The sequence below is a fragment of the Heliangelus exortis genome, chromosome 29 (genome assembly GCF_036169615.1).
Source record: "Heliangelus exortis chromosome 29, bHelExo1.hap1, whole genome shotgun sequence".
In the NCBI taxonomy this organism is placed as follows: domain Eukaryota; kingdom Metazoa; phylum Chordata; class Aves; order Apodiformes; family Trochilidae; genus Heliangelus; species Heliangelus exortis.
In genome coordinates, this window is record NC_092450.1 from 2,878,362 (window position 1) to 2,893,156 (window position 14,795).

At 50.6% G+C, this 14,795-nt stretch overlaps 1 protein-coding gene across 9 annotated transcripts in view; it reads left to right on the forward strand.

Annotated features, from left to right (window-relative positions):
- The first annotated feature begins 6,202 nt into the window (after positions 1–6,202).
- Positions 6,203–14,795, forward strand: part of TLK2 (tousled like kinase 2) — a 43,415-nt gene continuing 34,822 nt past the window's right edge. For 2 of the 9 annotated variants that reach the window (XM_071728489.1, XM_071728496.1), the window contains exons 1-4: positions 6,204–6,958; positions 9,045–9,133; positions 11,665–11,730; positions 14,082–14,114. In XM_071728489.1, coding sequence (XP_071584590.1) covers positions 9,053–9,133; positions 11,665–11,730; positions 14,082–14,114 — 180 coding nt within the window. In that variant the 5' untranslated portion in view covers positions 6,204–6,958; positions 9,045–9,052. Of the gene's footprint in view, positions 6,959–7,258; positions 7,390–9,044; positions 9,134–11,664; positions 11,731–14,081; positions 14,115–14,795 lie in introns of those variants that run through there. The other 7 variants (XM_071728494.1, XM_071728490.1, XM_071728495.1 and 4 more) reach the window with 7 other exon arrangements.

Below are 14,795 nucleotides of genomic sequence, written 5' to 3' on the forward strand. Positions count from 1 at the left end.
GGCAAGGAGCAAATCCTGCTGAGAGTAAATCCCTTTTTGGTTTTTAGGAAGCTGGGAGGGAGGGAGGAGGGGGAAGGATTTTCTGGCCCATCAGAGAGAATCACATCGTTTCAGGTATGTGCAAAATAAAAAAAAAAAATAACAAAACAAAACATGGGGTTTGCCAGCACCACCACAGGGGTGTTCACTGCCCACCTGGGAGTTTTGGGTCCTGATGCTTCCTGGAGCTTCCTCCTCCTCCTCCAAACAGGACAAGGGCACCACTTGGAGCTTGCTGGAGGTTGAGGGAGGCACCTGGATGGGTTCCTACTGGGTTTGGGTATCAAAGCCTCCCTCCTGGGATACCTGAAGGTGGAGAGAGAAAGAGGGAGGAGCAGGAACAACCTCCCAAGATGGGTTCCTACTGGGTTTGGGAATCAAAGCCTCCCTCCTGGGATACCTGAAGGTGGAGAGAGAAAGAGGGAGGAGCAGGAACAACCTCCCAAGATAAAACTCCATTGTGTGGGAGGGTGGAGGCTTTCAGAACGGCCTCAGGAAGGAGCCAGGCATTTATTTTATCTTTCAGAAGCTTTCTACCAACTTTCTGCCAGTCTAAAGAGAAGGAGGAGAGATTTTTTTATTGTTCTAGTGAGGGAAAGGCTGTGCTGGGAGTCCTGCCCTGAAGTCTCCATCCACACGAGGGGGAGATGGTCCTGAAGGATCCTTCTTCACTTCCCACTCATCCCTCCTTAGGATCTCCTCTGCATTTCATGCTCCTCATCTTCTGGATGGTGAGATCATCCCTCAGTGCTCTAAAACCTTAAGGAGCCTGTTGGATGCTGAACAATTCTGTTCTTTTGTCTCTCAGTGGCTATAAAGTCAATTTTTTGCCAGGCTGTTTGGTGCTTTTCTTGAGTCATCAGCTTCTGGAGTTCTGCTATCCCTGAGGAATCTTGGCTTGCTTTTTTTATTTATTTATTTATTTTTTTTAGACCTCATGGCAGTACAGAAATGCTAGGAAAGATTTAAAGGATTTCAGAAGCCTGGAAAAGCAGAGGGAAAAGGAAGTCACCAGAACAGACGTTTAAAAAATTAAAAAATAAAAAAAAAAAAAAATCAGGAGCTTGGCTTGGGGTATCTTTTATCTTTTCCAAATTGCAGATATGTGTTAAAATAAAAAAATCTTACCAAGTTTAGGTCACATCTAACTCCTTTTCCCAGGGAAGCTGTGATGCCAGGGCTGCTCAAGTGGAATTCTTCAGGGACAAAGCACATGGCTGCAGCAGCTGAGGGGTTCCAAGGTGCCAGGGATATTCCAAGGAGCCTGATCCAAGGAGAGCTCTCCCAGGGGGTGTCAGGGGAGCAGGATACTGGGAAGGAGGAAGCTGGCAGAGGGAATGGTGTTGGAGGCTCTGGCTTGGCCCCAGGGATGAGCTAATCCTTGGTCAGGGACATCCCCTGGTGCTCACAACCATCCTGGTGCCAGCTCTCCTCTAAAAGGATCAGAGCTCAGGGGCTCTTATCATAGAATCCTAGAATCCTAGAATTAGCCGGGTTGGAAGGGACCTCAGAGCTCATCAAGTCCAACCCTTGATCCACTCCCACTGCAGTTCCCAGCCCATGGCACTGAGTGCCACATCCAGGCTCTTTGGAAATATCTCCAGGGATGGAGAATCCACCCCTTCCCTGGGCAGCCCATTCCAATGGCTGAGCACCCTCTCCAGAAAGAAATTCTTTCTAATGTCCAACCTAAACCTCCCCTGGCACAACTTGAGACCTCTTGTGCCCTCTTGTCTTGCTGAGAGTTGCCTGGGAAAAGAGCCCAACCCCCCCCTGGCTCCAACCTCCTTTCAGGGAGTTGCAGAGAGTGATGAGGTCTCCCCTGAGCCTCCTCTTCTCCAGCCTCAACACCCCCAGCTCCCTCAGCCCTTCCTCACAGGACTTGTGCTGGATCCCTTCCCAGCCTCCTTGCTCTTCTCTGGACCTGCTCCAGCACCTCAATCTCCTTCCTGAGCTGAGGGGCCCAGAACTGGACACAGGACTCAAGCTGTGGCCTCCCCAGGGCTGAGCACAGGGGCAGAATCCCTTCCCTGGACCTGCTGGCCACGCTGTTCCTGAGCCAGCCCAGGATGCCATTGGCCTTCTTGGCCACCTGGGCACACTGCTGGCTCCTCTTCAGCTTCCTGGCAATCCAGACTCCCAGCTCCCTTTCTGCCACTCTGTGCCCAGCCTGGAGCTCCCCATGGGGTTGTTGTGTTGAACCTCATCCCCTTGGGATCAGCCCAACTCTCCAGTCTGTCCAGGTCCCTCTGCAGAGCCCTCCTGCCTTCCAGCTGATCCCACTCCCCCCCAGCTTGGTGTCATCTGTGAATTTGCTGATGAGGGACTCAATCCCCTCATCTAAATCATCAATAATGATATTGAACAGGACTGGGCCCAACACTGATCCCTGGGGGACACCACGGCCGCCATTTTGATGCAGCCCCGTTCAGCACCACTCTCTGGGCCCGTTCCAGCCAGTTCCTGACCCAGCACAGATGCCCCTGTCCAAGCTGTGGCCTGACAGCTTTTTCAGGAGAATCCTCTGGGAGACGGTGCCAAAGGCCTTGCTGAAGTCCAGGTAGAGCACATCCACAGCCTTCCCCTCATCCACCACTCTTATTAAGTTGCTAAAAAAAGGGGGAAATAAAAGAGTTTTCCTCTGTAAATTCTTGGAGATCCCAAACGGTCTCTTGCTGGACCAAAAGTTCTGGGGGGTGTTCACAAACTGGTCAAGGATGAAGAGAATTTGGGGTTCTTAAGAATGATTTGAAGATTTAAGAATTATTAAGCTGAAGAATTATTTTAGTTTGGAGGCATTCCAGGCTTTTAGAAGGAGCATCTTAAAAGCTGACAAGTGGAATTTTTCATGGGATCCAAAATTTGCTTTCTACAAAATGATGGAATGCATCCATATCCCAACCCTTTGGAATTAGGAAACCTTTCCCTATCAAAACAAACTCAGAAATTGACCTTTTCTTGCTGGAAGCACAGAACTTGTTTTCTCTTCTTTAGGAAACAGAATTAAAACCAAACAAAACTCCCCCCCCCTTCCCTCCCCAATCCCAGCCAGGGGGGAATCAGCTCCCATGGGACTGAGCACCCTAAAAAAGGGTCCAAGTCTGCTGTGTCCTGGCACTGATAAAGACATTTTCACTCCCAGACCATTCCTGCTCCAGGGAATCTGCTCCCCAAAGGAAAAAGTGGAGCTGGGCACTGTATCCCTGCTCACAGCCTCCAAAATCCTTGAACTGGAGCCTCTGCACCTGGAAATTTTCTCTCTTATTTTTCCTTTTTTTCCTCTTTTTTTCTTTTCCTTTTTTTCTCTTTTTTCCTTTTTTTTTTCTCTTTATTTTTCCTTTTTTTCCTCTTTTTTCTTTTCCTTTTTTTCTCTTTTTTCCCTCTTTTTTCCTCTTTTATTTTTCCTTTTTTCTCTTTTTTCCCTCTTTTTTCCCTCTTTTATTTTTTCCTTTTTTCTCTTTTTCCCCTTTTCCTGTTTTTCTTCTTTTTTTTCTCTTTTTTCCCTTCTTTTTTTTCTTCTCTTCCTTTTTTCTCTTTCTTTTTATCCTTTTTTTCTTTTATTTTTTCTTTTTTTCCCTCTTTTTCTTCACTTTTTTCTTTTCTTTTTTCTCTCATTTCCTTTTTTCTCTTTTCTCCTTTTCCTTCACTTTTCTCTTTTTTTCCTCTTTTATTTTTTCTTTTTTTCTCTCGTTTCCTTTTTTCTCTTCTCTCCTTTTTCTTCACTTTTCTTTTTTCCTTTTTTCTTTTTTCATCTTTTTCTTCTCTTTTCTCTGTTTTTCCTCTTTTTTTTTTCCTTCTTTCTCTTTTTTCCTCTTTCTTTTCTCTCTTCCCCCCCCCCATTTTCTTATTTTTTTTTTAAACAAACCAACCCAACACCCCCTGCTCTCCATTTCCTTCTCTCTTTCACCCCCTCCCGCCCACCGCGCAGAAAACTCGCACAGCGGGAGCCGCACCCGGAGTTCCTCCCGCACCGAAAAAACCCCAAAAACCCCAAAAACCCCAAAAACCCAACCCCAGAGAGAGCAGAGAAGCTTCGGGCTCTTCCACCCCCCCTTTGCGAGTCAACAAATCCTTTTCCAAATAACCCAACCCCGGCCGGGGCTGTGCGGTTGTTCCGCGCTGTTCCGCGCTGCTCCGCCGCATCTCCCTCGTTTTTCCGGGACCCAGTTGGGTCCGAACTCCTCGCTCTTAAGAGGTGACGGTACCGAACCTGTCCCGGTGGATCCGCGCTGCGGAAATCTCCGCTCCCATCCCTAACCCGCGCCTGCCTCCCCTCGGACAGCCCCGGCCACTCCTTACCCAACATCCCGGATTTTTTGGGATTTTTTTTTTGGTTTTTTCCTGAAGGAATTTGCAGGATTTTGCCCCCCCCCCCGGAAAAAGGCGAATAAAACTACGATGCAATCGCTCATTCCCAGCCAGGAGGAGCCCTGGGATTTATTATTTTATTTTTTAATTAATTTAATTTTTTAATTTTTTTTTTTAGCTTCTTGCTCAGCCTTGGAAAGGAGAACGGGGAGGGGGGGGGGGGGCACCCAGCGGTTCTCGGGGTCGCGTTTCGCCCTCCAGATCCGGATTGGATTCGGATTTGGGGCTGGGGTCCCTTTCCTGGGGGGCTTCACGGGGGGGGGGGGTGGGGGGAGGGGGAATTGTGGGGTTTTGGGGTGCCCTTACCTTGGGGGGTGAGGTCGCTCCTGGTTGTGGAAGGTGGGGATTGGGAAGAGAAGGATTTGGGGGGGCTGTGAATAGACACCCCCCTCACACCCATTTTTGGGGACACTCGGGGGGGGTCTGGTCAAACCCTGCTCCCCCTGGGGGGGGATTAATGCCCCACCCTCACCCTCTGTCCCCCCCAAAACCCCCCAGCCCCCCCCAGGACTATGCACCCCCCCCCCAGCCCTTCCGGGACCCCCAGACCCCCCCGGAGCATCCTGACCCCAAAACCCCCCTCACCCTCTCCCTCTCAGAACCCCCCCGACCCCCCCTGACCCCCAGCCCCACCGACCCCCCCCAGGGCATCCTGACCCCAAAACCCCCCTCACCCTCTCAGACCCCCTCTGACCCCCCCTGACCCCCAGCCCCACCGACCCCCCCCAGGGCATCCTGACCCCATAACCCCCCTTACTCTCCACCCCCCAGACCCCCCTTGACCCCCAGACCCCACATCCCCCCCCTTACCCTCTCCCTCTCAGACCCCCCCTGACCCCCCAGGATTATGCACCCCCCCCAGACCCTCTGACCCCCCCCTGGGGCATCCTGACCCCATAACCCCCCCTCACCCTCTCCCTCCCAGACCCCCCCTGGACTGTGCACCCCCTCAGACTCCCCCCTCGACCCCCCCCCTCCGGGGCATCCTGACCCCATACCCCCCCTCACCCTCTGCCCCCCGGACCTCCCCTGACCCCCCCAGACCCACTGACCCCCCCCCGAGGCATCCTGACCCCATACCCTCCCCTCACCCTCTTCCCCCCAGACCCCCCCTGGACTACGCAACCCCCTGACCCCCCCGAACTATGCACCCCCCCAACCCCCCGTCCCCTCCACACCCCCCCCCCGGAGCATCCTGACCCCAGACTCCCCCTCACCCTCTCCCTTCCGTACCCCCCCTGACCCCCCCAGACCCACTGAACCCCCCCCGGGGCATCCTGACCCCATACCCCCTCCTCACCCTCTTCCCCCCTGACCCCCCCGAACTATGCACCCCCCCAACCCCCCGTCCCCTCCACACCCCCCCCGGAGCATCCTGACCCCAGACTCCCCCTCACCCTCTCCCTTCCGTACCCCCCCTGACCCTCCCAGACCCACTGAACCCCCCCCGGGGCATCCTGACCCCATACCCCCCCCTCACCCTCTTCCCCCCTGACCCCCCCGGACTATGCAACCCCCAACCCCCCCCTGACCCCCCCAGCCTCCCCCGGAGCACCCTGACCCCAAACCTCCCCAGACCCCCCCTGACCCCCCCGAACTATGCACCCCCCAACCCCCCCTGACCCCCCCAGCCCCCCCCGGAGCACCCTGACCCCAGACCCCCCCCCTCCCCAGGCCCCGCCCCCTTTGCCCCCCCCTCGCTCTGACCCTGCCCCCCCCCCCTCCACCCCCCCCCCCCAGCCCCCGCCCTCTCGGCCGCCGTGCAAATCTCGCGAGACTCGGCGGGGTTTCACCACTGTGTGTGCACCAATCGATCCGGGCCGGGCCGGGCCCAGCGCCGCGGGGAGGGAGGGGGCGAGCAGGGGCCCCAGCGGCCCCGCCACCTGCCCGCACCCCCGAGAACCGGAGGGGTTCCCCTCCTCCCACCCCCATAACCCCAATTCCCGGCCTCCATTCTCTCTTCCCCACCTGCCCGGGCCACCTCCGCCCGCCGAACCTTCCCCCCTCGGGCCTTTTGTCCTGCCGCGAGGCCTTGCGGTTACCGCCGGCCTCCGCGCACCCCGGCCGGGACAGGTTTCTTACGCGAGGCCGGGGATCCGCGGCCTAACCGTCCCTTCTCACTCGCTTCTCCCCCTACCCCCCCATCCCTCCCAAACCCACCCCCCACCTCGACCCCCTCAAGTGTCTCCTTCCCCGCCTCGGAGTCGGCGAGGGGCGAGCCCCCACTTTCCCCCCCTCCACTGCCACCGCCCCCCCCCCCCCAGCCCCCCCTCCTTTCCCCTCCGCCCTTCTCCCCCGCCTGGAGCCCCGGGTGCCCGCAGCGGCGGCGGCGCTCGGTTTACGAGAGGCCGCGGAGCCGCCCCTGGCCTCCCCCCCTCCCGCCCGTGCTGCCGCCGCCGCAGCAGGTTCCCTCCCTCCCTCCTTCCTCCTCCTCCTCCTCCTCCTGCCCCCGGCGGCGGCGGCGGCGGGATCCGAGCGGTGCCCGGGGAGCGCTGGGCCCGGGCAGGAGGGGAGAGGAACGGCGGGGCGGCGGCAGGAGCAGCAGCACCAGGTGAGACCGCCCGGGATGGGGGGGATGGAGGGGGAAGCGCGGAGACCCCATCACCCCCCAGCACCATCACCCCCTTCCTTCCTTCCTTCCTTCCTCCTCCTCCTCCTCCTCCTTTCCTCCTCCTCCTCCTCCTCCTCCCTCCCCCGGTGCCGGGCCCGAGGCCGCTTGGAGGGCGGCGGGGCCGTGGCGGAGGGTGGGGGGAAAGCGAGCGGAGACCCCGGGGAGGGGCGGAGGTGGTTCCGAGGCTTTCCCCGGGGTTGGGTTGCGGCGGGGCCGGGGCCGAGGGGGGAGTCAGGGCGGAAGGGCCCGAGGCCTATGGCCCCGGGCGGCCGGAGCCGAGGCCTGGGCCTCGGGTGCTGAGCTCGGCGGGGCAGGGCGAAGCGCAGGCCCCGCGGGTTGGCAGCGTTAGGCCCGGGCCCGTTCTTACCGGGGTAAGAAGGGAGGTTCGGTCCGGTTCGGGGGGGGAATAGGGAGAGGAAGGGGGGGTGGGCACGGCCTGTGAATCCCCGGGCTGGGAGTTGAGGTGGTGCTGAGGAGGAGGAGGAGGAGGCCGAGGCGGTGGCAAAGCTGCTCGCACACCCGGGGGTTTGTTACCGCGTGGGGAGGAAAAAAACCTGAAATCCCCCCCTAAAATAACCCTCCCCAAAAAAAAGGAAAAATTTCCTTCCAAAGGAGTCAGGGAGGTAATGCCATCCCCAGCTGGGAGGGATGGGGAAGGGGGGTCCTGGGCAGTCCCCGGGGGTGGGAAGGCTCGGGAAGTTGTGGCGATCCCTTTCCCGGCTCTTCATCCCGGTTTAGGGATGCGATTCCCTCCTGGATGGTCTCCACGTATCCCCCGGTGAAGGAGAGACCTGGGAGTGTTTGAACACCTTTTGCCTTCCTGCCTTGTCTGTCATTTTCCTCCCTGCACAGATTTCCTGGTTTGCAAACTGGGCTGAGAGCTTTGTTGGAGGTTTTCATAGTAGAAAGGAGATTGTTTTGTTGTTGATTTTTTTTTTTTTTTTTTTTTAATAACCACATTTGGTATCCCATTAGTGTCTGAGTTCCTGATTTGGGAGAGCACTTGGAAATGCCCCTGGATGGATTCACTTTGCCCCCTGTAACTCAGAGCTGCAGCATTGGGAGGAAACAGCAGGGACAAAATGGACAGTTAATAAAAGGAACAATTGTATACTGCCTCTTCTAGAGGGCACTTGCTGCCCTTCAAGAACTTTCCTCATTGCATATGCTCTTTATACAGCAAATCTTTATCTTCAGTCTTTTTTTTTTTTTTCTACCTTAGTCCAGAAAATGAAACTGGAACAGACATTTCTGGAATTGGTGCAGTTGGGAAGATGTGATTCAGTTATAATGAACATTGAAATTTGTCCCATTTTTTTTTTTCCTTCAGCTCAGCATTCAAAATGTTTATTTCCTGATTTTTAACCTGGGAGACACAACTATTTGGGTTTTTTTTCATCCTCCAGATAACAGCATCCATTACCTTGGGTTGCCAAGAGGTGCATCCAGAACCTCAGCTATTTCTCTTCCACTAGAAGTATCTGATGCTTTACTCTGTAGAGTAAAAGGTTTAAACAAGCTTAATTTTTTTACTTTTCTGTACTTGAAACCTCCAGCACTGTCAGTGAAATTTGGAGGTAGGGGACATGTAGAATTTCCAGGATTTGCCAAAAATTACAACAAAAATGTTGCTTTTTTTTTTTTTTTTTCCTCCTGGTCATGCAGCACTGATGAAAAGCTCTGAAACTTTTAGTCAGAACACTCTGGTCCCATGTTTTCTTTTTTTTTAATAAAAGCATCCAGTGGGAGAATGTGACCATTGATTTCTTGGGTTTAGAGCCCTTGACATGGATGGTACCAGAGAGAGAAGAGGAAACTCTCCAGCAGGGTTTTGGTTTTTAAATATAAAATATTCAGATGGGAGCTAAGTCATGGCATTCCTCCATGGTAATCTGCCATTTCTCTGGGAAGAAAAAGCTTTCTCCTTGGTTGTGCTGCAGAGCAGGCCCTTTGGAGGCTTCTCAGTGGCATGGAATATTAAATCTCTCTCCTTGCCTTGCATAACCTGAGTTTTCTTCTCCCTCAGCAGCAGAAATGATGGAAGAATTGCATAGCCTGGACCCAAGAAGGCAGGAACTCCTGGAGGCCAGGTTCACTGGAGTTGGGGTTGCTAAGGTGAGTAGGAATATCTCTGGTAACTGGCATGACTCCTTAGCCACCCTCTGCTGCCCCTTTTGGGTTGGTTTTTTTTTTTAAAATTTCTACCTAGATAATTTTGCTTGGCTGAGCAGAATGTTTTGTGTTGATAGTTGTGTCTTGGCTGCTCCTTTGCTTCAAGTGTGTTGAAGAGGAATGAAAATGGGATCTCTAGGAGCAGATGTTTTGCCACACAGAAGTTTTGGGGGATCTAATTAAGACTTTAGGAGATGCTCCATCTTCAGGCAGCTTCTCTACACCCCCAAAAAAACCCATGACAGCTTTGGCTTTGCAAGGGAAAAATCTCCTTTATCTTTTCCTTTCTTCAAGTCTCCATTTGAGAACTGAATTTGGCCACTTGGTAGCTACAGTTCCAAATTTTCTGTCTTTTGATACAACATCTAATCCCCTAATCAAGACCTTGAGGGTGCAGGGTGCTCAAATTGCTGCCCAAAAAATCCATGACAGCTTTGGCTTTGCAAGGGAAAATCTCCTCTGTCTTTTCCTTTCTCCAAATCTCCATTTAGAACTGAATTTGGCCACTTGGTAGCTACAGTTCCAAATTTTCTCTGATTTGATACAACATCTGACCCCCCCAATCCAGACCTTGAGGGTGCAGGGTGCTCAAATTGCTGCCCAAAAAATCCAGGACAGCTTTGGCTTTGCAAGGGAAAATCTCCTCTGTCTTTTCCTTTCTCCAAATCTCCATCTGAGAACTGAATTTGGCCACTTGGTAGCTACAGTTCCAAATTTTCTGTCTTTTGATACAACATCTAATCCCCTAATCAAGACCTTGAGGGTGCAGGGTGCTCAAATTGTTGCCCAAAAAATCCAGGACAGCTTTGGCTTTGCAAGGGAAAAATCTCCTTTATCTTTTCCTTTCTTCAAATCTGCATTTGAGAACTGAATTTGGCCACTTGGTAGCTACAGTTCCAAATTTTCTCTGATTTGATACAACATCTGACCCCCCAGTCCAGACCTTGAGGGTGCAGGGTGCTCAAATTGCTGCCCAAAAAATCCATGACAGCTTTGGCTTTGCAAGGGAAAAATCTCCTTTATCTTTTCCTTTCTCCAAATCTCCATTTGAGAACTGAATTTGGCCACTTGGTAGCTACAGTTCCAAATTTTGTCTTTTGATACAGCTTCTAATCCCCCAATCAAGAGCTTGAGGGTGCAGGGTGCTCAGATTGTTGCATGGACACCCCCAAAAAGTAGTTTTCTGATAGCAGGGAAGCTCTCCTGTACCTGTGATCCACAGCCTGCTACTAAAATCCCATCTTTGTCCTCATGTCCAACTTCAGAACTGTTCAGTAGGTGCCTTTCTTGAGAATAACAACATTGTGTGGCTGCTTCATCCCCTGGCATTAAGCTCTTCGTTCTCCAGATGCTGCTGGTGGTGTTAATTGATGCTAATTGAGTCACCTAGCAATGAAATGGTGGCAGAACTCATCTGCAACTGAGTCAGTGATAAGGAGTTTCCTTTTGAGGAAGATCCTGAGTTTTGGGCAACACCAGGGGAGGTGGTAAACCAACTACCACTGCTGTCTGTGATTTTTCAGAAAGCTCCTAGAATTATTTAGGGGAGAAACTTTGTAGCTGCTCTGTTTCTTAGAAGAATTCAAAGCCAAGCAGAACTTGGAAGAGGGTTTTGTTGGAGTTCATGCTTTCCTTTCTGCTCTGTGCTTCAATCAGGACTCAAGGTTCAGTCTTGGAAGGGAGCACAAGTCAAAATCTTCAGCTCTGAGGCAGTGGAGTGAGGAAGAGGAGTTTTTGCCAGGGAGTAACAGTTTCTGTTACTGAAGTCAGTGAGGCTTTTTTTGATCTTTTCTCCCAAGACTTTTTTTTTTTTTTAATCTGAAGACTTTTACTACCATAAGCTTATGCCACACAATGTATTTACAATCTTGAAAGACTTGTTTTATGCAGCATTACAACTTTTAATGTTCCTCTTCATCTCTTTCTTCCCTCTTTCCCCCATGGATGTCACTTGAACATCTTTAGCTGGACCAGTAGAGATAAAGTAAACCAACTTTCTGGCCTAGCTGAGACTTAGAAGTGTAGACACAGCTTTAAAACTGTGCCAGCATACTCACTGCTCACAAAGAATGTTAAGAACTTTTTCTTTTAGAGGCACAAATTTTAAATGCTACTGGAACTTAATTCTGCTTTGAACAGGTTTGTAGCAGAAAGAAGCCCTTTCTCTGTCAGGTGAATATTGAAAACTCTTTTATTTCTAAAGCATAACCAAGCAGAATAGCCTCATTTCTTAGAGACTTTGAGCAAAGCCCTGCTCCCAACTTTTAATTTTTCCCCTTTTTTGTGCAGCACAGGGTTTTCCTTTGAGATTCCCAGGAACCTGGGAAGTGCCTTTCCAACCGTAGATCCCTCTAGTGATTCCCTTGCTCATTTCCAGCAGCTCAGCCAACCATTGATATGAAGTAGCATGACTCTGCTATGTTGCAGCAAATCTTGGGTGCAATATTAACCTCAGATACTACATTCCCTCCCAGGTTGGTGCTTCAAATTCCCTCCCTACCCCCCCAAGCCTCCGTCCGTCATGCTCCGCCCTGGCATTGGTAGGTCCTTGTCTTCAAGGGAATTATTTTGGGGAAAGCTGGGATACCATTTGTTTTGCTTCAAACTTCTGAGGTTTTTTTGTTGTTTTTTTTTGAATTTTTTTAGCTCACTCCAATCCCAAGGGGGAAGGAAAGCTCCGTAGGGTAGGGTGGTGCCATCTAGTGGGACTGGGACTGGCACACCCTCCTGGGATAGAAGGGATTCTGCTGCTGTTTTCTTGCCTAAAAGGAAGAAATGGCAGCTGGGAGGCTCTGAAATTGGGGGGAAGGCAGCAGGCAGTTGTAACTGAGCTTCCTGCCTTCCTCTGACTTGCTGCATAGCTTAGGGTGGTTGGTTAGGGTTTTTTTTTTTTAATGTTTAGAAATAGAGGGTGTATTTGGGAGCTGTGTAATGTAGTCCTTTACATCCTTAATACAGCTGCAGCTTCAGAGCCCACGAGTCAAGAACAATTCTATGTGTTTCTGCAAATGAAGAAAGACTGATAAGCTGAGCTAGAATCAATGCTTAGGCTTGAAACCAGAAAAAAAAGCTTGTAGCCATCAGAGTCATGGGATTCTGGAAGAGCTTTCCAGTAACAGTAGTAGAGGACAGAAATCCTAAACTGTTTTGGAAACAGCTGTGTGCTGTCACCTCCTGTGGTAGCTGAAGGCACAACCCAATGACCGAGGTCATTTGCAGTCCCAAATGCCTCAAAATTCTGTTGCAAGTCTGTGCTGAATTATCTCACTTAGTTGCTGGAGAAAATCATTCTCTAGAAGCTTGGAGTTAATTCCTGGAATCAAATCTAGGAGCAAGGAATGTTTCTAGGCAACTGTTCCACTCCTGTGGTTCAGCCAGGTCACCAAATAGCTTCAAAAAGCCAGTGATGCTTTAGATGTCTATTCCTGCCATATGGTAAAGTGCCATTTTCCCCCAAATTTGCAAAGCAAGTCCTTGCATTAACACATGACTACCTGACACCTACCAGAATTCCTGCTTTTTTGGCTCCTGTTTTTATTTTGCTTAGTAGGGAAGTGGAAGCATCTTCAAAATGCAGTTTTTTATGTAGATAACATTGTTTAATTTGCTCTCTTCTCCTGCCTCCCTTCCCCCTGCCTGGGTGCTGCCTTTAAGATATCAGATGGGTTAATTCCAAAGGATTTCTGGCATTTCCACAGCCTTTTCCTGGAGCAGAGAGTTGGTAATTGGGATTAAATCTCTTTGCACATGGTTCTCCAGGCTTAACCAGGGTGGATCATGGCAGCAGCACACATCTCCTCTTCAAAAGATCTTAAAAGTTGTGTGTGCCACTTGATTAGAGCTGAACTAAACAGGCTGAAGGATTTCTAAGAGTAACCCTCACTTCTTTGGTGTGGGAATCCTGCAGATGACTGTGCTAGAATTGAAAAGTTTTCCTGGTAGCCAGTGCTCCCTTCCCTCCCTCTTTGAGATATTGTAAAGACAGAAATGAAAACAACCCAAAGAGTGGCACTTAAGCTGCAGAACATCTGCCTCCAAAAAGAGAATTCCTTCTAAAAAAAGAACAGTTTTTACTTGCATTATTTTGGTTTTTACCATCTCTCTGTCACTTTACCAGCCTAACCAGCTCAGTAACTAGCAGGTTGGTGGTCTACATGGCAGCATTTTTTAGCAGTTAGCAAGCTGAATATTTATTTGAGAATAACCATGTCTTGATTGGAGGGAAGTGGTGCTGCAGAGCAGTGGGCCCTAACAGGTAACCAGGTAACCAACCACCAGAAGAGCTAGTTAAGAGTTTAGAAACTCAGAACTGAATTTAGCAGCTCTCACAGGATGTGTCAGTACTTTATGCCAGATACCTGAAAATTGTTTGGGTGTTTCTGTGTGCAATGGAATTTATTTCAAATGTTTTGTGTGCCTGCCAGAGCCTGGATGTAGTTGTCAGAGCTCAGTTCTCTACCTCCCCTTGCCCTCAGGTGAATTGCAGGACCCTTCTGTCCAGTTTTGGTGTCAGTAAAAATCCTTTTTCAACCTGAGAGAACTCATAATGCAAGGGAAGGAAATCCTGGTGCAGATCTGCTTGCCCATCTGATCTAGTGGGGGTACATCTGGTAGTAGATGAACTTCTCCTGGCTAAAAGACTGAGTGATTGGGGGGATTTCATTGTTAGCTGGAAGAGGGAGCTTTCCTAAAAGCCCAATTAAAAAGCAGGATGTAATTCTCATACTTATTTGATGCTTAATGAGAGCATGTTAATTAAACCTGTCTTACACTATAGTGCTGGACCAGAGTAACTGGAAAACCATTGAACCATTTCACTGTGTGGAGTCAGCACTTTTAGTGGAACTAAAGATTGACTTTTTCTCCTTTGAAATCTCTTGATTTGCTACAGAATTCAGAAGAGCTCAAGTTCCCTTGTCTCAAGGTAATGAAGCATGGAGTTAGCAAGAGAAGAATTTTGCACTGCATGTTGCTGGAAGGCCCCAGTGGAGGCTCTGGTTAGGCAGCTTGAATTCCTAGAGCTGTCTTTTGAGACCAGGAGCTGGAGTGAAGAAAATGGAGGCTGCCCAAAGTTGTGGACAAGCCTTGAGGGCTGATTTTTGGGAGCCTGGAGAGGCTGAGGAGCTGCAGAAGTCGTGGGGCAGTGGATGGGCTTGAAGAGGAGAGAGGTGAGGGCTGAGTCAGGCTTGGAGAAGGAAGATCCAAGGCTAAGTTGTTCCTTTTGAAAATTCAGCCATTGTGCTTTGTTTGTGGCCTTTCCAGAGCTCTTGCAGAGGGAGAAATGACTAAAAGCAGCTTGTGTGAGGGGACAGATTTTTCAGTCCTTGCCTTTTGAGTAGGAGTCTTGATAACGTCTGCTCCTGCCTCATCCACTTCTCAGCCTGGAGGTTTTGTTGTGCATAGGTAGGTCATGGACTTAAAAGCAGCAGTTGAGAGGTGAATCACAAGGGAAAAGAGCATGCCAGCTTATCTCCCAATGAAATTCCTTGTGGAGGAGGAAGTGTGTGCTGTTCCTGTGCTTGTCATTTGGGTAAACACTCTGGAAACTTGGGAGCTGCTTTCAGATGACCCACGTAGTTTGAATTTTTGCTGAGCCCCAGCACTG